The 24230-nt window shown below is 43.0% G+C and overlaps 1 protein-coding gene and 1 non-coding gene across 6 annotated transcripts in view; one reads left to right on the top strand and one right to left on the bottom strand.

Annotated features, from left to right (window-relative positions):
* Positions 1-24167, bottom strand: part of KNL1 (kinetochore scaffold 1) — a 70565-nt gene extending 46398 nt beyond the window's left edge. The window contains exons 1-8 of one of the 5 annotated variants that reach the window (XR_010120750.1): positions 23754-24126; positions 14881-14932; positions 12421-12460; positions 11112-11171; positions 8630-8691; positions 7241-7293; positions 6029-6059; positions 1068-1105 (exon numbers count right to left, since the gene is read on the bottom strand). Coding sequence is in view for 3 of the 5 variants with exons in the window: in XM_055278738.2 (XP_055134713.1) it covers positions 1068-1105; positions 6029-6059; positions 7241-7293; positions 8630-8691; positions 11112-11171; positions 12421-12460; positions 14881-14915 (319 nt within the window). In the remaining 2 variants the exon portion in view is untranslated. Of the gene's footprint in view, positions 1-1067; positions 1106-6028; positions 6060-7240; positions 7294-8629; positions 8692-11111; positions 11172-12420; positions 12461-14880; positions 14936-23753 lie in introns of those variants that run through there. The other 4 variants (XM_055278738.2, XM_055278740.2, XM_055278739.2 and 1 more) reach the window with 4 other exon arrangements.
* On the top strand, positions 10250-10350 carry LOC129483803 (small nucleolar RNA U13). Its single transcript, XR_008658296.1, has one exon. It is a non-coding gene; the product is annotated as a small nucleolar RNA U13 (small nucleolar RNA).
* Positions 24168-24230: the final 63 nt, after the last annotated feature.

Genomic DNA, 24230 nt, shown 5'->3' with positions numbered 1-24230 from the left:
AAAGAAGTAATAGTGAGTTGGCTGGGTACAGTGGCTCACACCTATAATCCCAGCACTTTGGGAGGCCAAGGTGGGTGGATCACCTGAGATCAGGAGTTTGAGAGCAGCTTGGCCAACATGGAGAAACCCTGCCTCTACTAAAAACACACAAAAAATTAGCTGGGTGTAGTGGGGCACCTGTAATCCCAGCTACTCAGGAGGCTGAGGCAGGAGAATTGCTTGAATCCGGGAGGTAGAGGCTGCAGTGAGTCCAGATTGCACCACTGCACCCCAGCCTGGACAACAAGAATGAAACTTTATCTCAAAAAAAAAAAAAAAAAAGTAATAGTGAGTCTGTGAAATTTTAAATTGAAGACACCGCGTAAAGAACAAAGCCCTGGGCCGGGCGCGGTGGCTCACGCCTATAATCCCAGCACTTTGGGAGGCCAAGGCGGGTAGATCACAAGGGTCAGCAGTTCGAGACCAACCTGACCAACATGGTGAAACCCTGTCTCTACTAAAAATACAAAAAAATTAGCTGGGCATGGTGGCGGGCACCTGTAATCCCAGCAACTTGGGAGGCTGAGGCAGGAGAATTGCTTCAAACTAGAAGGCGGAGGTTGCAGTGAGCTGAGATTGTGCCACTGCACTCTAGCCTGGGCAATAAGAGCAAAACTCCGTCTCAAAAAGAAAAAAAAAAAAAAGAACAAAGCTCTGTTTGGAGCCACTGCTAGAGTGCAGTGGCGCGATCTCAGCTCACTGCAATCTCCGCCTCCTGGGTTCAAGCGATTTCCCTGCCTCAGCCCCGAGTAGCTGGGACTACAGGAGCGCACCACCACGCCCAGCTACTTTTTTGTATTTTAGTAGAGACTGGGTTTCACCACGTTGGCCAGGATGGTCTCGATCTCCTGACCTCGTGATCCGCCTGCCTGAGCCTCCCAAAATGGTGGGATTACAGGCGTGAGCCACCATGCCTGGCCTGTCTGCCTTTTTTTTCATGGTTCATGGTTTCTTGTACATATTAGTGATCAAGGAACCTAGATGAATAGACTATCTTACTATAAGAAAAGTATTCTAGTCATACTCACCAGTAATTTCACAGTAATTATCTTCTAATTTCTTATTCCTAAAAATTAAAAAGTATTTTTATAATCTGTACCCCAAACAATTACCAAGAATCTTTCAATAACAGCTTAAAGAGTACGGAAGGTGAAAGACTTTCATAGAATGCCTAGCAGAAAATTATAAAGACATCTTTTTAAAAAAGACTCATCTAATGCAGAAAATTATAAAGACATCTTTTTTAAAAAAGACTCATCTAATACTGGCTGAAGGAATTACAAGGCAACTAAAGGATACTTTTCAGATTGGTCTTAATGGTTTGCTAATTTCAAGAATATTAATGACGAGTTAAGACCAATCTGAAAAGTATCCTTTAGTTGCCTTGTAATTCCTTCAGCCAGTATTAGATGAGTCTTAGTAAAATAAAATAATAAAATAAAATGATATTATAAGCATGTCTATGTTAATAAATTTGAATTGACACAAGACGAAATAGACCATTGGCAAAGTCCTATAACTACTAAATTAAACAGATAACCTAAAATCTTAAAAAAAATGGTTTGCTAATTTCAAGAATATTAACTCGTCATTAATATTCTTGAAATTAGCAAACCATTAAGACCAATCTGAAAAGTATCCTTTAGTTGCCTTGTAATTCCTTCAGCCAGTATTAGATAAGTCTTAATAAAATAAAATAAAATAAAATAAAATAAAATAAAATGGTATCATAAGCATATCTATGTTAATAAATTTGAATTGACACAAGACGAAATAGACCATTGGCAAATTTCTATAACTACTAAATTAAAACTTTTTTTTAAAACTTCAAAAAAAAAAAAAAGAATATTATCAGCCAGCCATGGTGGCTCACATCTGTAATCCCAACACTTTGGGAGCGTGAGGTGGGAGGATCACTTGAGACCTGAAGTCCAGGGCTGCAATGAACTATAATCACGCCACTGCACTCCAGCCTGGGTGACAGAGTGAGACCCCATCTCAAAAAAATAAACTAGAAAAGTATGCTTAACATATACTACTTGCTTATTTTTTCAAAAACTGACCTATAAAGCAATTCCTTTTCTCAAACTTGAGCCTTAAAACAAGAAGTACATAAAAGAAACCACTCAAGTGTCCATCAATAGGGAGTTCACTAAATGTTGGTGCAGCCATACAAGAGATTGTAACAGACTGAGGGAAATCTTTATGTAATAACACAGAAAGTGCTACAAGACATATTACTAGGCAATCCCATTTTTGTCTTGTTTAAAAAAATAAAAGCTAAACATGCACTTGAACATACAAAAAAAATTTCTGCAAGTACACCAAAAATTGTCAACAGTGGTTATCTGTGAGGAGTGAGTCACCTGAAGAAGAGGGAATAGGCTGGGTGCGGTGGCTCACACCTGTAATCCCATCACTTTGGGAGGCCAAGGCAGGGAGATCACCCGAGGTCAGGAGTTTGAGACTAGCCTGGCCGACATGGTGAAACACTGCCTCTACTAAAAATACAAAATTAGGCCGGGTGCAGTGGCTCATGCCTAAAATCCCAGCACTTTGAGAAGCCAAGGCAGGCAGATAAACTGAGGTCAGGAGTTCGAGACCAGCCTGGCCAACATGGTGAAACCCTATCTCTACTAAAAATACAAAAATTGGCTGGGCGTGGTGGTGTGCGCCTGTAGTCCCAGGTACTCGGGAGGCTGATGCAGGAGAATCGCTTGAACCCGTGAGGCGGAGGTTGCAGTGAGCTGAGATTAGGCCACTGCACTCCAGCCTGCACAACACAGCAAGACTCCATCTCAAAAAAAACAAAAGGGGGGCCTGGAGTGGTGGCTCACGCCTGTAATCCCAGCACTTTGGGAGGCCAAGGCAGGCAGATCACAAGGTCAGGAGATCGAGACCATCCTGGCTAACATGGTGAAACCCCATCTCTATTAAAAATACAAAAAAATGAGCCAGGAGTGGTGGCAGCCGCCTGTAGTCCCAGCTACTCGGGAGGCTGAGGCAGGAGAATGGCGTGAAACCGGGAGGCGGAGCTTGCAGTGAGCCAAGATGGCACCACTGCACTCCAGCCTGGGCAACAGAGTGAGACTAAACTAAACTAAACTAAACATAAAATAAACTAGCCAGGTGTAGTGGTGCACACCTATAGTCCTAGCTACTCAGGAGGCTGAGGCAGGAGAATTGCTTGAACCCAGGAGGCTGAGGTTGCAGTGAGCCAAGATCATGCCATTGTACTCCAGTCTGGCCAACAAGAGTGAAACCCCGTCTCACAAAAAAGAAAGAAGAGGGAAAGAGGGAATAATTTTTACTTTTCAATGTATATACTTCTGTACCTTTTTATTTAAAAAAATCTTTTTCCTTTAAGCTCTGTTGGAGTTGATTCTGTACCTTTTCTTTTTTTTTTTTTTTTTTTTTTGAGATGGAGTCTCGCTCTGTCGCCCAGGCTGGAGTGCAGTGGCGCAATCTCAGCTCACTGCAAGCTCCGCCTCCCGGGTTCACGCCATTCTCCTGCCTCAGCCTCTCTGAGTAGCTGGAACTATAGGCACCCGCCACCACGCCCGGCCAATTTTTTTGTATATTTTTAGTAGAGACGGGGTTTCACCATGGTCTCAATCTCCTGACCTCGTGATCCGCCCGCCTCGGCCTCAAGTGCTGGGATTACAAGCGTGAGCCACCGTGCCCGGCCGATTCTGTACCTTTTCTTTTTTTTTTTTTTGAGACGGAGTCTCGCTCTATCGCCCAGGCTGGAGTGCAGTGGCGCAATCTCGGCTCACTGGAAGCTCCGCCTCCCGGGTTCACGCCATTCTCCTGCCTCAGCCTCTCCGAGTAGCTGGGACTACAGGCGCCCGCCATTACGCCCGGCTAATTTTTTTGTATTTTTAGTAGAGACAGGGTTTCACCGTGGTCTCGATCTCCTGACCTCATGATCCGCCCGCCTCGGCCTCCCAAAGTGCTGGGATTACAAGCGTGAGCCACCGCGCCCAGCCGATTCCGCACCTTTTCTAAACCATGACTACTATTACTTCCATTTCTTCGTTTCAACAATTTTAAGAATGTAATAGGTAATACTTTCATATGGTTTTAAATTAATAAACCACAAAACCAACATGTAACCTATAGCAAGGTTACTAGTAGGCAATCTTACTAGTTTCTTCCAGAGATATTACGCATATATATGCATAAGTCACTACATATACATACATTATACATGTACACGAGAAGATACACACACACACACACACACACACACACGCTTTTCTTCTTCCCTGTTTTACACTAGTGGTAATACATGATGTACTTTGTTTTGCATCTTGCTTTTTATCTTAAGTAATATAGCTTAGAGATTTCTCTATTTAGCATAAAATTTTTTTCCGGCTGCATAGTAGTCAATTGTATGGAAAATGTACAATTTATTTAACCAGTCCCTTACTGATGGACCTTCAGGACCTTTCACAACGTTTACTATTATAATAAACGCTGCAGTGAATAACCTTATCTATTCATCATTTCAAACAACATTTACAAGTATATTGGTGAGATAATTTCCAGACATAAAACTGAAGTCAAAGGGCATGTGCATTTAAAATTCTGAATGATATTACCAAGTTGCCTTCTACAAATTACACTCCCACTAGCACTGAGTGACTTTTTACCTATTTCCTTAACTGACTGGATAAAAATATCTTTTTAGGCCAGGCACAGTGGCTCACGCCTGTAATCCCAGCACTTTGGGAGGCCAAAGTGGGCGGATCACGAGGTCAACAGATCAAGACAATTCTAGTCAACATGGTGAAACCCTATCTCTACTAAAAATACAACAAAATTAGCCAGGCGTGGTGGCAGGAGCCTGTAGTCCCAGCTACTCAGGAGGCTGAAGCAGGAGAATCACTTGAATCCAGGAGGTGGAGGTTGCAGAGAGCCAAGATCGTACCACTGCACTCCAGCCTGCCAACAGAACAAGATGCCGTCTAAACAAACAACAACAGCAAAAAAACCCTCTTTTTTGGAGACAGAGTCTCGCTCTGCTGACCAGGTTGGAGTGCAGGGGCATGATCTCAGCTCACTGCAACCTCCGCCTCCCGGGTTCAAGCGATTCTAGTGCCTCGGCCTCCTGAGTAGCTGGGATTACAGGCACAGTGCCACCATACCTGGCTAATTTTTCGTATTTTTTTTTTTTTTTTTTTTGAGACGGAGTCTCGCTCTGTCGCCCAGGCTGGAGTGCAGTGGCGTGATCTCGGCTCACTGCAACCTCTACCTCCCAGATTCAAGTGATTCCCCTACCTCAACCCCCTGAGTAGCTGGGACTACAAGCGCCCGCCACAACACCCAGCTAATTTTTGTATTCTTAGTAGAGACGGGGTTTCACCACGTTGACCAGGATGGTCTCAATCTCCTGACCTCGTGATCTACCTGCGTCAGCCTCCCAAAGTGCTTGGTTTACAGGCGTAAGCCACTGTGCCCGGCCAATTTTTTGTATTTTTTTAGTAGAGATGGGGTTTCATGATGTTGGCCAGGCTGGTCTCGAACTCCTGACTTCAGGTGATCCACCAGCCTCGGCCTCCCAAAGTGCTCGGATTACAGGCGTGAGCCAGCACGCCCAGCCAAAAATATCTCAATATAGTCAAATTTGTACTTCTCTTATGATGAATAAAGATAACCATCTTTACATTTGTTGAAGAGCTACTGGTATTTGCCTTTCTATGTAATAATATTATAAGAAAGATTAATTTAATAAAAAAAACTAAAGCCTTGCTATCTATAGTTTATATTAGTTAATAAATATAAAGGTTTATATATTATAGTTTCATCACTATTAAAACTATAAACTGTACAATGGCCATATTAATCAGATATAGCAGTATACTAAATTCTGCAAAGAACTTGTTTTCTGAATCAATCCTAAGTATTCCACAAAAGGAACAAAAAAATGAGAAACAAAAACAATATTAATTTATAACTTTTTAAATATAATTTGAACATTACTTACTGTATCAGAAGATTTTCTCCTTCTTCTGTTTCTAAAAATAAAATTAAAATTAAATTTGTCCAAGGATACACTGATAAAGCATTAGAAAAATTACTTAAGGACGGCCAGGCCCGGTGGCTCATGCCTGTAATCCCAGAACTTTGGGAGGCCGAGACGGGTGGACCACGAGGTCAGGAGTTTGAGACCAACCTGACCAACACGGTGAAACCCTGTCTCTACTAAAAATACAAAAATTAGCCAGGTGTGGTGGCATGCACATGTAATCCCAGCTACTCAGGAGGGTAAGGTAGGAGAATTGCTTGAACCTGGGAGGCAGAGGTTGCAGTGAGCCGAGATCGCACCACTGCACTCTAGCCTGGGCGACAGGGCAAGACTCTGTCTCAAAAAAAAACAAACACAATAAAATTTAAAAAAAATTACTTAAGGACATTAAACATTTTAAAAAATTATTAACTGCTGGACATGGTCGCTCACGCCTATAATCCTAGCACTTTGAGAGGCCAAGGCAGGTGGATCACCTGAGGCCAGGGGTTGGAGACCAGCCTGACCAATATGGTGAAACCCCATCTCTACTAAAAATACAAAAATTAGCTGGGCGTGGTGGTGCATGCCTGTAATCCCAGCTACCTGAGGCTGAGGCAGGAGAATCGCTTAAACCCAGGAGGCGGAGGTTGCAGTGAGCTGAGATGGCACCATTGCACTGCAGCCTGGGGGACAAGGGTGAAAATCCATCTCAAAATAAATAAATAAATAAATAAATTTACTTACTATCCACTCTATTCTCTACCCCCAAGACTCAAGGTATACTTTTTTTGTTTTTGAGACAGAGTCTTGCTCTGTTGCCCAAGCTAGAGTGCACTGGTGCAATCACTGCAGTCTCAATCTCCTGGACTCAAGTGATCCTCTCACCTTAGCCTTCTGAGTAGCTGGGGCTACAGGAATGCACCCCCACACCTGGCTAATTTTTTATTTTTTGTAGAGACAAACTCTCACTATGCTGTCCAGGTTGGTCTTGAACTCCTGGGCTCAAGCGATCCTCCCACCTCAGACTGCCAAAGTGCTGCGATCACAGGTGTGAGCCACTATGCATGACCCATCATACATTTTTTAAGCAATAAGATAGACAATAAGTTATATTAGTTGTCTGGTTAGATAGCTACAGTAAAAATTTTTAAAAAGCAGATTTAGCAGGAATTACAGTAACATACTTACCTGCCATTTCTGACTTTCTCACTATTTTCATATGAGACTCTGTCTGGAATACCCTAGAAGAGAAAATAAAGATTACTGAAAACCTGCAATTTGTAATCAGTATCTTTTGGTGTTGATTTATAGTCTGTGTTGAGATAGGTAAAGATAATACTTTGATTTTAGCTTCCTCTTTGCTATGCCATATACTCCTAGTATTTCAAATGCCAGAAGTAGTTTACCACAATAAAATCTGCTATAGTTTTGTTTTTATTTTTGTTTTTAAACAGGGTCTCGGCTTTGTTGCCCAGTCTAGATCGCAGTGGTGCGATCACAGCTCACTGTAGCCTCAATCTCCCAGGGTAAAGTGATCATCCCACTTCAGCCTCCCAAGTAGCCTCACCAACAAGCCTAATATTTTTTATTTCTAGTAGAGACAAGGCTGTTATAGTTTATTTATTTATTTGTTTTTAACTAAGATTCTGAGCCATTTGTTACTGCAGAGGTTACAGTTTTTAAATGAGCTCTGACTCAGTAATTATTTCATCCCTTTCAATCACCTAAAATATTCACTTAATTCAACAAGTATTTATTAAACACTCACTATATACCTGGTATCATGCTAGGGCCCGGGATTCAAACACGTGATCTTTGACTCAAGGAGCTTCCACTATAAATAGAGCTAGAACAGTGATTATAAACCTTATTTCACTGGCTTTTGTTATTAACAGTTCAGGTATGGTAGCATGGACTCCACAGGAAGGGATCCCTTTTCACTGGGCTGGTTAAGAATAAGCTTCAAGGAGCATCTGACATCTGCCTTGAATCTGACCAGTTCATTCTAATTCTGCTAATATTAGGTATCACTCACGATATAGAAGCTATTCTTTTTTCTTTTTTGAGACAGGGTCTCACTCTGTTGCCCAGGCTGGAGTGCAATAACACTATCATGGCTCACTGCAGCCTGGAACTCCTGAGCTGAAGCAATCCTCCAGCCTCAGCCTCCTGAGTATCTGGGACTACAGGTGCATGGTATCATGCCTGGCTAATTTTTTTTTTTTTTTTTTTTTTTTGTAGAGATGGGATCTCGCTAAGTTGCTTGGGCTAGTCTTGAACTATTGGCCTCAAGCAATCCTCTGGCTTCAACCTCCCAAAGTGCTGGGATTACAGGCGTGAGCCACCACACCCGGCCCCTAGTACAACGTCAAATAACAGCTGGATATCACTGTTTTGCTCCTGACTTTAGAGGGAATGCTTTCATTGTTTCTCTTTTAAACATAATACTGAATAACCTTTCAAATAATAACTAATGTTTAACCAAAACAGATTATTCAAGTCAGTACCAATACATTTGGTTTGATACACAAAATACTAGTACCTGTAATATTTCAGTTATTTTTGCTTTCAACTTACTTTATAGTATCTGCAAAGCTGACTCGACGAGAGTTTTTCTTATTTCTCAAAGCACTGGATTCCTAAGGGCAGAGAATATATGGTATAAATCTTAATAAAATCACTGTGAATTACATCTCCAGAGTACTATAGACAGAGATCAAGTCCTTTTTTTTTTTTTTTTTTTTTTTTTTTTTTTTTTTTTTGAGATGGAGTTTCGCTCTTGTTGCCCAGACTGGAGTGCAACAGTGCGATCTTGGCTCACCACAGCCTCTGTCTCCCGGGTTCAAGCAATTCTCTTGCCTCAGCCTCCCGAGTAGCTGGGATTACAGGCATACGTCACCACGCCTGACTAATCCTGTATTTTTAGTAGGGACGGGGTTTCTCCATGTTGGTCAGGCTGGTCTCGAACTCCCTATCTCAGGTGATCCGCCCACTTCGGCCTCCCAAAGTGCTTCTGGGATTATAGGCATGAGCCCCTGCACCCAGCCAGGTCTTTTTTTTTTTTTCAAGACAGTTTTGTTCTGTCGCCCAGGCTGGAGTACAGTAACTCGATCTCAGCTCACTGCAACCTCTGCCTCGCAGGTTCAAGCGATTCTCACGTCTCAACCTCTAATTTTTTGTATTTTTAGTAGAGATGGGGTTTCACCATATTGACTAGGCTGGTCTCAAACTCCTGACCTCAAGTGATCCTCCTGTCTCAGCTTCCCAAATTGCTAGGATTACAGGCATGAGCCACTGCACCCAGCCAGAGATCAAGTCTTATTCTGAATTACTTCTTCACATGTTGTAGTATGTGTCAGAATTTCCTTCTTTTTTTCAAGGCTGAATGACATTTCACTGCATGTATATATTACCACATTTTGTTTATCCATTCATCCATCAATGGACACTTGAGTTGCTTCAACCTTCTGGCTACTGTGAATAATGCCGCTATGAACATGGGTGTACAAATATCTCTTTGAAACTCTCCTTTCAATTCTTTTGGATATATATCCAGAAGTGGAACTGTTGGATCATATGGTAATTCTATTTTCAATTTTTTGAGGAATTGCCATATTGTTTTCCATAGCAGCTGTACCATTTTATATCCCCACCAAGAGGGCATAAGGGTTCTAATTTCTCTGCATCCTTATCAACACTTGTTATTCTCTGTCTTTTATTTTAACCATCCTAATGGGTGTGAGGTGATATCTCATTTAGGTTTTGATTTACATTTCCCTAATGGTCAATGATGTTGAGCATCTCTTCATTAGAATACACTATTTTTACTTTCCTTCCCCACCTTCCTTAACAAGAGCAAACATTTCTACTCACATAAATACTATACACAAAAACTAAAAGACATTAAGAATGAGCTTGCTGTTAAGTAAAAACATAAAATAATAATAATAACCAAAACACAGAAACAAAATCCACAGAGAATTTTACTGGGTTAATTCTGAATACCTGACCATAAGTCTTATTATAATAAAGAATCAGAAATGGTAACCCCTCTGCATCAAAGCAGTGATGTGATTAAAGCCCTAGAAGATGCTACAGGTAGCCTTGAGCTTAATATGACAATTATAATACTGACATGGTAAACACTGGGACTAACAGAGACTAATATATTTCTTACTGAAAAAAAAAAGAACACTGATCTTTTCGTAGTTCATAAGTGTGACTGGGTTTTCACACGCATGTGTGAGATGTGCTTTCTTCAAACTTTGTTACGATGTTGGCACATTATACATCTGACATGAAAAAAGAAAGACCCAGCACGATGGCTCATGCCTATAATACCCACACTTTGGGAGGCCCAGGCAAGAGGATCACTTGAGCCCAGAAGTTCAAAACCAGCCCAGCCAACATAGCAAGACCCTGTCTGTACTAAAAAAAAAAAAAATTTTTAAGGGCTGGGTACAGTGGCTCATGCCTGTAATGCCAGCACTTTGGAAGACCAAGGTGGGTGGATTACTTGAGCCCAGGAGTTCAAGACCAGCGTGGGCAACATGGCAAAATCCTGTCTCTATAAAAAATAAAAAATTAGCCGGGCATGGTGGCATGTTCCTGTAGTCCTAGTTACTCAGGAGGCTAAGGTGGGAGGATCTCTTGAGCCCAGGAGGAGGACGTTGCAGTGAGCCATGATCACACCATTGTACTCCAGTCTGGGCAACAGTCAAGACCCTGTCTCTAAATAAATAAATAAATAGCTAAGTATGATAGCATGTGCCGTAGTCCCAGCTACTCAGGAGGCTGAGGCGGGAAGACTGATTGAGCCCAGGAATGCAAGGCTGCAGGGACTTATGATTGTGCCACTACACGCCAACCTGGGTAAGAGAGGGAGATGTCATTTCTAGAAAAAAGAAGAAAAAAGAAAAATCAAGAATGCCAGTATATTCAAGTGTTTGGAAAGTCATGGGATGCTTACACATTTCCTCTTCATATAGCTAATAAAGTTCTTGACTTGAAAATATAACTGAAAATAGGCATCTATAAAGTATTTGCACAAGAGACTTACCTGAACTGTTTCATTCCCACCTCTGAGGTCCTGAAGAGGACTCCTTGGGGGTTTCAAAATCTAGGGTAACAATTAGAATTATTCAAAAAAAATCTGGCATGTCCATTAACAATCAGTTTATTTCAAGTTATATCATAGGTAGAAAGCTAAAATTTTCATTAAAAACTCTGAAACTCCTCAAATTCATTCTGCTCAATGCTATATACCGTGTGGCAGATTTAAATATCTGACATCTATTCCCTTCTACCTGCCCATCCTCTCCAATTATTCTACCCACTCTCATCCCACATGGTCTGAGTGAATGCCACACCAACTCTAGGGTAAAACACATAGCTCTGTCTAGAACAATCTGATATTCTCTTGTCAATGATGATTTGTTCAGGAATGAGGACTTGACCCATACCAGGATAATCCAGCTAACATGATTCAATTCTGAGTCTTTTCTGTTTTCAGGAAAAAGACACTATTCTTCACGTAGGACTTGAGCCTGGAAGTAAAAGAGCTAGATGTACCACAGTAATTATAGAGAAAGAATCTATCTGCTGGAGATTACCCAGAGGAAGCACTAAGAGTAGAAAAAGGAAAAGGAAATCCTAGTACTGGTGTCATGGTTAGAATCTCTGGTCAGTAAGCTGTGCCTAAAGCCATTCCTTCTTTGGATTTTTTAGTATCATAACCCAATACATTCTGTGCTTAAAGCAGTTTGGGCTGGGCACGGTGGATCACGCCTGTAATCCCAGCACTTTGGGAGGCTGAGGCAGGAGGATCACTTGAGGCCAGGAGTTTGAGACCAGCCTGGGCAACATGGCAAAACCTCATCACTTCTAAAAAATAAAAAAATTAGCCACACATGGTGGTACATGCTTGTAATTCCAGCTACTCAGGTGGCTGAAACACGAGAATCGCTTGAACCCAGGAGGCGGAGGTTACAGTGAGCCGAGATCATACCACTGCGCTCCAGCCTGGGCGACAGATCGAGACTCTGTCTCAAAAAAACAAAAGCAGTTTGGGTAGGTCTTTTGTCTCTTGCAACAGCTTTGTACCACAGGTTAAACATATCTTTTAAACAGCTTTATTGAAGTATAACTTACATAGCACAAAATTCACAAAATTACTACAAAATTCATAAAGTATGAATTCTGGTATATTTACAGAATTGTATAACCATGTTAAATATTTGAGTCTTTATCTAGAGAGCAATAGGAAGCCAGTAAGGGTAGGATGGTGAAGCCACAGTCAAAACTACTGTGATATATAGTTATCATTAAATAAAAGCTGACAATTATTAATTCAAGAAAGTCTTTCTTACTGAAGAATGCCGTCTTCTAACAGTTCTCTCTATATTGTCACTGAAAAAGGAAAATAAAAATTACATACACAGTGATAAAAAAAACTGAATTCCCAAAAGGCATCATCACAGCACCCCTTACATGCTTTCAAACTGGTCATCACTTTCACTTAGCACTCTGGCAAGCAAAATTTATAGACAAGACTTTATTTATTTATTTATTTATTTATTTATTTATTTATTTATTTTTTGAGACGGAGTCTCGCTCTGTCGCCCAGGCTGGAGTGCAGTGGCGCAATCTCGGCTCACTGCAAGCTCTGCCTCCCGGGTTCACGCCATTCTCCTGCCTCAGCCTCTCCGAGTAGCTGGGACTACAGGCGCCCGCCACCACGCCCGGCTAATTTTTTGTATTTTTTAGTAGAGACGGGGTTTCACCGTGGTCTCGATCTCCTGACCTCGTGATCCGCCTGCCTCGGCCTCCCAAAGTGCTGGGATTACAAGCGTGAGCCACCGCGCCCGGCCTAAGACTTTAAATTCAGTTAGGAATTCAGTGTTTTAAAATCCATATTGTGTACTACGAGACTATCTCTTGGATAATAATCAGTACAACATAATTTACCATATTTATAGATGTATAATAATAAGATAAATGGGCTATAAGTCAAGAGACGCTAGTTTTGGTTTTACTACTACATGATTTTTAGACCAGGTTTTGAAAATTCAAATGCCTATAAGGCTCAACAGATAATTTTTTAGGAGCAAGAAAAATAGGTAGTGTTGAGATTATAATGACCTAGAGAATTCCTCTCACCTAAAGGTCAGTCATTCCTCTGCTGTGGTTAGTTGTTGCCAAACAAGAATAGGAGCCCAGTGTTGCCACGCTTGATTTTTCAAGAGAAGCTGAAAACCCAATTGTACAAAATTTTGAGATTTTGAAATTTTGGCAACTAATTCAAAAACTAAAAAACGTGTAGGCCAAAGCCAGCCACAGTGGCCCATGTCTATAGTTCCAGCTATCCAGGAGGCTGTGGCAGGAGAATCACTTGAGCCCAGGAGTCCAAATCTAGCCCAAATCTAGCCTGGGCAATAAAGCAACACCGTCTTTTAAAAAGAAACAATCAAAAAACACTACGTATAAGCCAAAAACTTATGACTGCAGGCTGCAAACAAGCCACCAGGTTGTGATGGCAATTTCAGACAAATCATTTTTCTTCCTGGTTCTCAATTTTCTCATCCTTAAATTAAAGAGATAGGAGATAGTATCTAAAGTCCCTCTCAGATCTGACTCTAGATGAGATGATGACGATGATGATGATGATATGTGAGACTGGGTCTTGAGGTAGGAGGCAGAACTTGACTCCACAGGTGGGGCTTGGACACAGGACCAAATTGAGGACTAGCTAAAACAGGTCTGGGGCAAAAGCACCTCCCCACAAGACACTCCCACCAGGGTGCCTTGTCAGTTTACCATTGCTATGGCAAAAACCCAGCAGTTACCTGCCCTTTCCACGGCAATGACCTGACAAGCTGGAAGTTACTACCCTCATTCTAAAAGTGTCTGCATAAAACACCCCTTAATTTGCATGTAATTAAAAATGGGTATAAATATGAGTGCAGAACTGCCTCTGAGCTGCTACTCTGGGCATACTGCCTATAGAGGAGCCCTGCTCTGCAAGGAGCTATACCAGTGCTGCTGCTTTACACTATGCCACTTCAATAAAAGTGCTGTTTAACACCGCTGGCTAGCCCATGAATTCTTTCCTGGGCAAAGCCAAGCATCCTCCCTGGCTGGCAAAGCCAAGAGCCGTCCATTTTAAAAAATTTATTTTTTGTAGAGATGGGAGTGGGGGTGTCTTACTATGTTGCCCAGGCTGGTCTCAAATTACTGGGCTTAAGATATCCTCCCGCCTAAGCCTCTCAAAGTGCCGGGACTACAGGTGTGAACCACCATGCCGAGTAGATGAGTTTATACAAAGTTATGGCAATGGCAAGGAAAGCTATGAGTCTGTAACATCTACTTCTTTTTGGATGAGTTCATGTACTTTGCAGGGACATGGATGAAGCTGGAAACCATCATTCTCAGCAAACTATCACAAGGACAGAAAACCAAACACCACATGTTCTCACTCATAGGTGGAAACTGAACAATGAGATCACTTGGACACAGGGTGGGGAACATCACACACTGGGGCCTGCCGGGGAGTGGGGGACTGGAGGAGGGATAGCATTAGGAGAAATACCTAATGTAAATGAGTTGATGGGTGCAGCAAACCAACATGACACATGTATACGTATGTAACAAACCTGCACGTTGTGTACATGTACCCTAGAACTTAAAGTATAATTTAAAAAAAAAATCTACTACTTTTTCTTGGAACACAATGGAAAAAGATCTCAGAAGTCATGGATAGGTCTTACTAATTAGAAAAATATCTTTCTCTAATAGAATATAATATTTTTAGCTGCATTAAATGAACTTACTTTTCTTCAGTAGCCTCTGAAGACACCCCATCCATTTTTGAAGAAAACTTTTCTGTAACAAATATACAATATTAGAAAAGGTGAGGAAAAAGGAAGAGCAACTACAGTCTAAGACGAGATTAAGAGTATAGATGGTGACTTCAGGGTTACTTTCTGAGAGAAGACCAAAGATGAGAAGGAAAGGCTGGGTGCGGTGGCTCATGCCTGTAATCCCAGCACTTTGGGAGGCCGAGGCAGGCAGATCACCTGAGGTCAGGAGTTTGAGACCAGCCTGACCAACATGGAGAAACCCTATCTCTACTAAAATACAAAATTAGCTGGGCATGGTGGCGCATGCCTGTAATCCCAGCTATTTGGGAGGCTGAGGTAGGAGAATCGCTTGAATCCAGGACGCGGAGGTTACGGTGAGCCAAGATCACTACATTGTACTCCAGCCTGGGCGACAAGAGCAAAACTCTGTCTCCAAAAAAAAAAAAAAGGGAAGGAAAAAAACTACACTTATGAAGATATAAAACATGATGCATTTTGGACGGGCGCGGTGGCTCATGCCTGTAATCCCAGCACTTTGGGAGGCCGAGGCGGGCGGATCACAAGGCCAGGAGATCGAAACCATTCTGGCTAACACGGTGAAACCCCGTCTCTACTAAAAAAAAAAAAAAAAAATACAGCACTTTGGGAGACCGAGGCGGGCAGATCACGAGGTCAGGAGATCAAGACCATCTTGGCTAACACGGTAAAACCCCGTCTCTACTAAAAATACAACAACAAAAAAAAATTAGCTGGGTGTGGTGGCGGGCGCCTGTAATCCCAGCTAATCAGGAGGCTGAGGCAGGAGAATGGCGTGAACCCGGGAGGCGGAGCTTGCTGTGAGCCGAGATAGCTAGCACTACCGCAGTCTGGCCTGGGCCAAAGAGTGAGACTCCGTCTCAAAAAAAAAAAAAAAAAAAATTAGCCAGGCGTGGCGGCGTGCACCTGTAGTCCCAGCTACTAGGGAGGCTGAGGCAGGAGGATGGCGTGAACCTGGAAGGCAGAGCTTGCAGTGAGCCGAAGTCGCGCCACTGCACTCCAGCCTGGGCGACAGAGCGAGAGTCTGTCTCAATTAAAAAAAAAAAAAAAAAAAAAAAGGATGCATTTTAAGGAATTTTGTTGTTTTTTTTTTTTTTTTTTTTTTGAGACAGTCTCGCTCTGTGGCCCAGGCTGGAGTGCAGTGGTGCCATCTCGGCTCACTGCGAGCTCCGCCTCCCGGGTTCACGCCATTCTCCTGCCTCAGCCTCCCAAGTAGCTGGGACTACAGGCGCCCGCCACCGCCCGGCTAATTTTTTTTGTATTTTTAGTAGAGACGAGGTTTCACCGTGGTCTCGATCTCCTGACTTTATGATCTGCCCGCCTCGGCCTCCGAAAGTGCTAGGATTACACGCATGAGCCACCACACCTGGCCCATTTGAAGGAATTTAAACCACTATTATAATTAATATTCCTGGAAAATTATCACACTCAAGATAAAAATCAGTGACTAACTTTGATTAGGATGATAGGGACTTTACTGGTTCAAATAAAAATTTGGCCTAGTTTATAAGAAGAGTTTGCAGATTATTTAATAATCCACTCCCAAAATGGACATCAATTAGATAAGTGGTCCCCAACCTTTTCCAAACCAGGGATCAGTTTTATGGAAGACTATTTTTCCACAGACCTGGAGGGTGTGATGGGGGATGGTTTCGGGATGAAACTGTTCCACCTCTGATCATCAGGCATTAGACTCTCATAAGAAGCCCATAACCTAGATCCCTAGTGTGCGCAGTTCACAATAGGGTTTGTGCTCCTGTGAGAATCAAATGCCACTGCTGATCCGACAGAAGGCAGAGCTCAGGCGCTAATTCTTGCCTGCTACTGATCTCCCACTGTGCCACCCAGGCAGTGGACCTATACTGTTCCACGGCCCAGGGGGTTGGAGACACCTGAATTAGGTATCTAAATACAGTGAATTTGCATCATATGTATATTTATCTGAGGGAAAGTCAACGATAAGTACTCAGCAAAAAAATTTAACACATGAAAATAACACCTTATTAGCATAGCTGATAATGCTTTAAATTTCACTCGGTGAGTATTTGCCCTGGAAAGGATATGAACTAACAGGCATAATGTGAAGTTTCCTGAACTGGTCTTAGTTCCTGCCTCCCTATATTTGATTTTCACTTTATGTATTAACTTTAGAATCTCATCCTTGGATAAGAAAAAAATGCCACTGCAGACTTCAAAAAAGAATAGCTAGAGATTTTGACTCAACCATATTAGTTTCCACCACAACACTAAATTAATACAATACACATAAACAGGATCAATGTTCTTCTTGCTTTTAGCAATAAGTAAACAGGTACCTGAAAGATATTTGATGTGCTTCGATCCACCTGCCTCTGCCTCCCAAAGTGCTGGGATTATAAGCATGAGCCACTGTGCCCAGCTATTTTTCTAGTTTTAGCCATTAAACTGTCTGTCTTCCCACCATGGGAGATAAAAATTTAACTCCCTTTCCTGCAACCACCTCTGAGACGCACACACACACACCATTCTCGAAAGTATAAAAATCCCAAATAGCCGGGCGTGGTGGCTCACGCCTGTAATCCCAACACTTCGGGAGGACAAGGTGGGTGGATTACCTCAGGTCAGGAGTTCGAGACCAGCCTGGCAACATGGTGAAACCCCGTCTCTACTAAAAATATAAAAACTAGCCGGACATGGTGGTGAGTGCCTGTAATCCCAGCTACTAAGGAGGCTGAGGCAGAAGAATTGCTTGAACCAGGGGACGGAGGTTACAGTGAGCCAACACGGTGCCACTGCACTCCAACCTGGGCAACAAAGCAAGATTCCATCTCAAAAAAAAAAAAAAAATCCCAGGCCGGGCGCGGTGGCTCACGCTTGTAATCCCAGCACTTTGGGAGGCCGGGGCGGGCGGATCACGAGGTCAGGAGATCGAGACCAAGACCACGGTGAAACCCCGTCTCTACTAGAAAATACAAAAAATTAGCCGGGCGTGGTGGTGGGCACCTCCTGTAGTCCCAGCTACTTGGAGAGGCTGAGACAGGAGAATGGCGTGAACCCGGGAGGCGGAGCTTGCAGTGAGCCGAGATTGCGCCACTGCACTCCAGCCTGGGCGACAGAGCGAGACTCCGTCTCAAAAAAAAAAAAAAAAAAAAAAAAAAAAATCCCAAATAAATATCAGCAAAAAGAATCCAGCAATTTGTAAGAAGGATAATATACCACGGTCATGTTGGTTTTATTGCAGAAATGCAAAATTGGGTGGGCAGATACAGGGCAATGTGCCTGTAGTCCCAGCTACTTGGGAGGCTGAGGCAGGAGGATCTCTGGAGCCCTGGAGTTCCAGGCTGCAGTGTACTATGATTGCAACGGTGAATAGCTACTGTACTCCAGCCTGGTCAACACAGGGAGACCCCGTCTCTTTAAAAAAACAAAAAAAAGAAAAAAAGGAATACACAATCAGTTTAGTATCAGAAAATCAACCTTGCAATTTACCTTACTAACAGATTAAAAGGTAAAAATGATATAATCATCTCGACAGATGAGGAAAAAAGTTAAGGGCTGGGCGCAGTGGCTCACACCTGTAATCCTAGCACTTTGGGTGGCCAAGGCAGGCTGATCACTTGAGCTTAGGAGTTCAAAAGGGGCCTGGACAACACGGTAAAACCCCATCTCTATGAAAAATACAAAACTAAGCCGGGCATGGTGGCTCGCACATGTAGTCACAGCTACTCTGGAGGCTGAGGTGGGAGGATCGCTTGAGCCTGGGAGGCAGAGGCTGCAGTGAGCAGAGATCAAACCACTGCACTCCAGCCTGGGCAACAGAGAAAGACCCTGTCTGGGGGGTGGGGGAGGATGCTTAATGAATTTTAACATCCTTTCCTGTTTAAAAAAATATATATATTCTTTTTTTTTTTTTTTTTGAGGTGGAATCTTGCTCTGTCGCCCAGGCTGGAGTGCACTGGCGCAATTTTGGCTCACTGCAACTTCCGCCTCCCGGGTTCATGCCTCCCAAGTAGCCTCCCTAGTAGCTGGGACTATAGGCACCCGCCACCATGCCCAGCTAATGTTTTGAAAAATACTCTTTTTTTAAAGCTATAGTTGTTTAAAAAAAATTTTTTTTTTTCAAATGGGCCAGGCATGGTGGCTCATGCCTGTAATCCCAGCACTTTAGGAAGTCAGGTGGGAGGACTGCTTGACTCCAGGAGTCTGAGAGCAGCCTGGGCAACATAGTGAGACCTTGTCTCTACTAAAAATAAAAATAATTAACTAGGCATGGTAGCACACGCCTGTAGTCCCAGCTACTTGGGAGGGTGAGCCAGGAGGATAGCTTGAGCCTAGGAGGTAGGTGCTGCAGTGAGCCGTGGTCACGCCACTAGACTCCAGCCTGGGCAACAGAGCTAGACCCTGTCTCGAAAACAAATTAAAAAAAATTTTTTTTAAATACAGAAACTAGAAATAGAAGGTAAATTAACAGTATCTATTCAAAAAACTAATAGGAAAGATCAACTTAATAGTTAAACTTTGAAAACTTTCCCTCTAAGATCCAAAAAGTATGACAGCCATTTACTGCTATTCAATCCAATATCTATTTTTAATATATATCCCCAATATCCCCAACCCACTCATTTCTTCTTTTCTTTTTTTGAGGGGGTCAGGGGGCCAGGCTGGAGTGCAGTGGTGTGATCTCAGCTTACTGCAGTCTCAAACTCTTAGGCTCAAGTAATCCCCTTGCCCCAGCCTCTTGAGGAGCTGGGGTTACAGGCACCTGCCACCATGCCTGGCTAATTTTTTTATTTTTTTTTCTGGAGGTGCAGTCTACTAGGTTGCCCAGGCTTGTCATGAGCTCCTGGCCTCAAGTGATCCTCCCACCTCTGCTCACAAAGTGTTGGGATTACAGGTATAAGCCAGCAGGCCCGGCCTCAATAAACATTTGCTGAATGAGTAATTAAGAAACAATTATTTGACCACCAACTCGCATGTTTTTTCTCCTTTGGAAATATTTTCTTTTTTTTTTTTTTTTTTTTTTTGAGACAGAGTTTCGCTCTTGTTGCCCAGGCTAGAGAGCAATGGTGCAATCTCAGCTCACCGCAACATCCTCGTCCTGGGTTCAAGTGATTCTCCTTCCTGCCTCACCCTCCCGAGTAGCTGGGATTCCAGGCGCCTGCCACCACGCCCAGCCAATTTTTGTACTTTTAGTAAAGACGAGTTTTCACCATGTTGGTCAGGCTGGTCTCGAACTCTTCACCTAGTGATCTGCCCGCCTCGGCCTCCCAAAGTGCTGGGATTACAGGCGTGAGCCACTGCGCCCAGCGGAAATATTTTCAAATTCAGTGCACATGTTCAAAATTCACAGATAATAACTACTATCAACTCAAGATCACCTAAATGTCTTTGCTGTTTAAAACAGTCATTAAGCATAATTCCTGTCCAATCTGTAGACCAATCGACTGGCAATTAACTGATAAAATTCAAACTTACTGAAGTCCCCCTTTTAAAATATTCTATAACTGTTAAGTTCCACCTTCAACACAAATAGGAGACTCCAGACTCACAAGTTAAGCCTCATTTATAAAACACTGTTATGGCCAAACTCTTGATTATTGACACATTAAGTTACTGGTTCCAGGGGCCTGGTGCAACGGCTCAAGCCTGTAATCTCAGCACTTTGGGAGGCCGAGGTGGGTGGATCACTTGAGGCCAGGAGTTCAAGATCAGCCTGGGCAACATGGTGAAACCTCTGTCTCTACTAAAAATACAAAAAAAATTAGCAGGGCAAAAAAATTAGCTAGGCGTGGAGGCGTGTTCCTATAATCCCAGGTACTTGGGAGGCTCAGGCAGGAGAATCCCCTGAACCCAGGAGGTAGAGATTGCAGTAAGATGAGATGGCACCACTGCATTCTGGCCTGGGCAACAGAGTGAGTGAGACTCCGTCTCAAAAAGAAAAAGAAGAAAAAATCGAAAAAGTTACTGATTCCAAACTGTGTACCTGGCACCCAAGGGTGCTGCAGCATACTCACAATGGTGTCCTGGGATATTTAAAAATTTTGAGAGATGCACAGCAGTTCTGAACATCTGTCAGGTACTGTGTGAACTACTAGATCAAAACAGTACCATTTGCATTACATTAGTTTTAATAACTTATCACTGTAAACTGTTCGCAGTTGCTGTGATAAAAAGCAAGTACTTTTTTTTTTTTTTTGACATGGAGTTTCACTCTTGTTGCCCAGGCTGGAGTACAACGGCACAATCTTGGCTCACTGCAACCTCTGCCTCCCGGGTTCAAGTGATTCTCCTGCCTCAGCCTCCCGAGTAGCTGGGATTACAGGCATGCGCCACCACGCTTGGCTAATTTTGTATGTTTAGTAGAGGCGAGGTTTCTCCATGTTGGTGAGGCTGGTCTCCAACTCCCGACCTCAGGTGATCTGCCCACCTCGGCCTCCCAAAGTGCTGGGATTACAGGCATGAGCCACCGCGCCAGGCCCAAAAGCAAGTATTTTTTATTAAAGTAGTACAGTAAATGAGGGTGACAGGGTATAAACTGATTCCAAAGTTTCAGAAGTTGTGCAGTGTCCAACAGGCACAGATATCTAATCAGTAAGTGCGATTATTTAATAATAAAATTTTGGCCAGGCACGGTGGCTCACGCCTGTAATCTCAGGACTTTGGGAGGCCAAGGCGGGCGGATCACGAGGTCAAGAGTTCGAGACCAGCCTGGCCAACGTGATGAAACCCCCGTCTCTACTAAAAATATAAAAATTGGCTGGGCGTAGTGGCGGGTGCCTATAATCCCAGTTACTGGAGAAGCTGAGGCAGGAGAATCATTTGAACCCAGGAGGCGGAGGCGGCAGTGAGCCAAGATAGCACCACTGCACTCCAGCCTGGGTGACAGAGCGAGAATCCGTCTCACAAAAAAGAATAAATAAATAAAATAAAATTTAAAGTATCATCTTTTCCTTCAATTTCTGTTTTTTTTTAAATGGCTACTAAGTTTGGGACATATATACTTAATGTTTGGACCCAACCACTGTACTCAATAAATAGACTATTAGGTATTTCTTTTGATCTAAGGGTTCCATGCATCAAGCAAATTTGGGAACCACTAGTCTAAATAATCCGTAGGTCTTCAAACAGCGACTGAGCCCAATTAGCCTTTGAGCTAAGAGTGTTTTTTTACACTTTTAATGGATTGTAGAAAACAAGGCAGGCAATAACAACTAAACAAAGAATATGTGACAAAGACCATGTAGCCTGTAAAGCCTGAAATATTTACTATCTGGCTCTTTGCCCACTCCTACATTTATACAACCGATATCTAGAGTTAGTATTTTCCGGGATTGTAGGAAGATAAGAGTGAAATGACAGAGACTCTAGACCTGTGCTGTCCAATACAGCAGTTATTTACATTTAAATTAATTAAAATAAAATAAAATTTAATAATCAGTTCTTTGGTCACAATAATGATATTTCAAGTGCTCCATAGTCCCATGTCGCTAATGGGTACCATGTTGGAGTGCAGATATAAAACATTACCATTTTCACAGGAAGCCCTTATCGGACAGCACTGCTTTACTGGCAATATCTTGAGTCAGTATCTTTTACAGTCTATTACTTAACATCGAACACATCATTAATACTACCATTCCAAACATTTTAATTCAATTTACATGTATTTATCATCTTGCAAAGATTTCCAGCCATTCACAAAGCCAAGAATTATACTGCTTTGACCCTAACCTTTAATTACCAAAACTTTACCATATATTAACTCCCATCTCTGTAAATCATCTCTCCAACCAACGTCCACCTCAAATGCGGTCTTCTCCACAAATCCATCACCAAAAGCATCAAATAAGCTCCCCCTTTACTGTGCTCCCACACCACTTTAGAATGTCCTATAATCTTTTACATTCTGTCTTGTATTCTAGTTATTTGTGTATATTAGTTATTTCCCTTTCTGGATTGTAAACCCCTCTAGGTTTGGGACTCCGAATCATCTGTGCCCGGGCCCGGCCCTATCACAGGACAACGAACCCAATAAATATCTACAGAATTCGACAGAAGTGAAAACATCAATTTTAATATCTAGATTGGAATAAGCTTCTGCTTTGGCCTTCATCCACATCCTTTATCTGTTAATGCCTATTAAACCTATCTGTAAAATTCCAATCGGCAATACTTTTCCCCCCTCAAACTTAAGTATTTAAATAAACGTCAAAAATAAGGGCTTAAATCCTGAGGAATGACGAACAGAAGAGGATTTTTAAAAACTAATTTGCGGAGTACTAATATTGACTTCATTTGTTAATGTTACTATATCTGCAGGAAACGAAAAATCTGTTACGTGCGGCCAGCACTCCGAGCAGACACCTTTAACCATGAAGAGCTGAGAATTTTAAAATCACTCCTTGCTGTCACTTCATTTAGAGCCAAGAAAAGCTTAAGTGAGAAATACAAACAGCCGAGAGGTCCCTACGGAAGAGCGGCAGGGGTGCAAGAAGAGTCCGCGAGCCCTGACGTAAGACGGCAGGCCGGGGCGGAAGGAGACGCCAAGAGAGCGACGAACAAGCAACCCGAGGCGGGTGGCCGGAGGGGCCCAGGTGCGGGCGGAGAAGTGTGAGGGAAGCGGGAGGCAGCACAACGTGCAGGCAGACGAGAGGAAAAAAGAGCACAGTGTGCCCGGCCCGAGGCAGAGGCGTCTACTCGGCCCGTCGCTAACGGAGGCCGCCAGGCTGAGGGAGCGTATCCTACCTCCCACCGCAGGAACTTCAGGGCGCCCAGACAAAACCCGAAGCCTTCCCTGGAGCCCAGAACGAAAGAGTCATTCTCTTTACCTGCCGCGGTCCACCTGCTCGAGAAATTTTGCGCAGACTTGTTTCGGGTCCACACGCTCCTCAGAGCGGAAACTCACCGCCGCCTCTAGCAGTCCCCTCACAACGCCCAGCTCGCCTCAGTGAAGTATTCAAATCTAACCGCCTAGGTGATGCGCACGCGCAAAGCGGCTCTACGCGTCCGCTCCGCCCCTTAGGTTCCAGACCAACCCTATTTCTAAGACTCCTTTAAGGAAAACTACTTTCCCAGCCTCCGTGTCAATTTTATTTCCTTCAAGTTTATCTCATTTTCGACAGAATTTCCTGTGCCCCTCCCCAGTGCAGACCTCCCCCACAATCATGGGAGCGGCCATCTTCTTTCGATTGCTTGCTATGGAAATCATTGGACTTTGGCTTCCGTACAAAATGGCGGCTTCCATAACATTGCGTCACATCCCCTTGATATTACTCCCTATAGCAATCAGGAAACAGTAGACTTCT

Source organism: Symphalangus syndactylus, chromosome 5 (assembly GCF_028878055.3).
Source record: "Symphalangus syndactylus isolate Jambi chromosome 5, NHGRI_mSymSyn1-v2.1_pri, whole genome shotgun sequence".
NCBI lineage: Eukaryota > Metazoa > Chordata > Mammalia > Primates > Hylobatidae > Symphalangus > Symphalangus syndactylus.
This window is presented reverse-complemented; position numbering and strand designations above follow the sequence as displayed.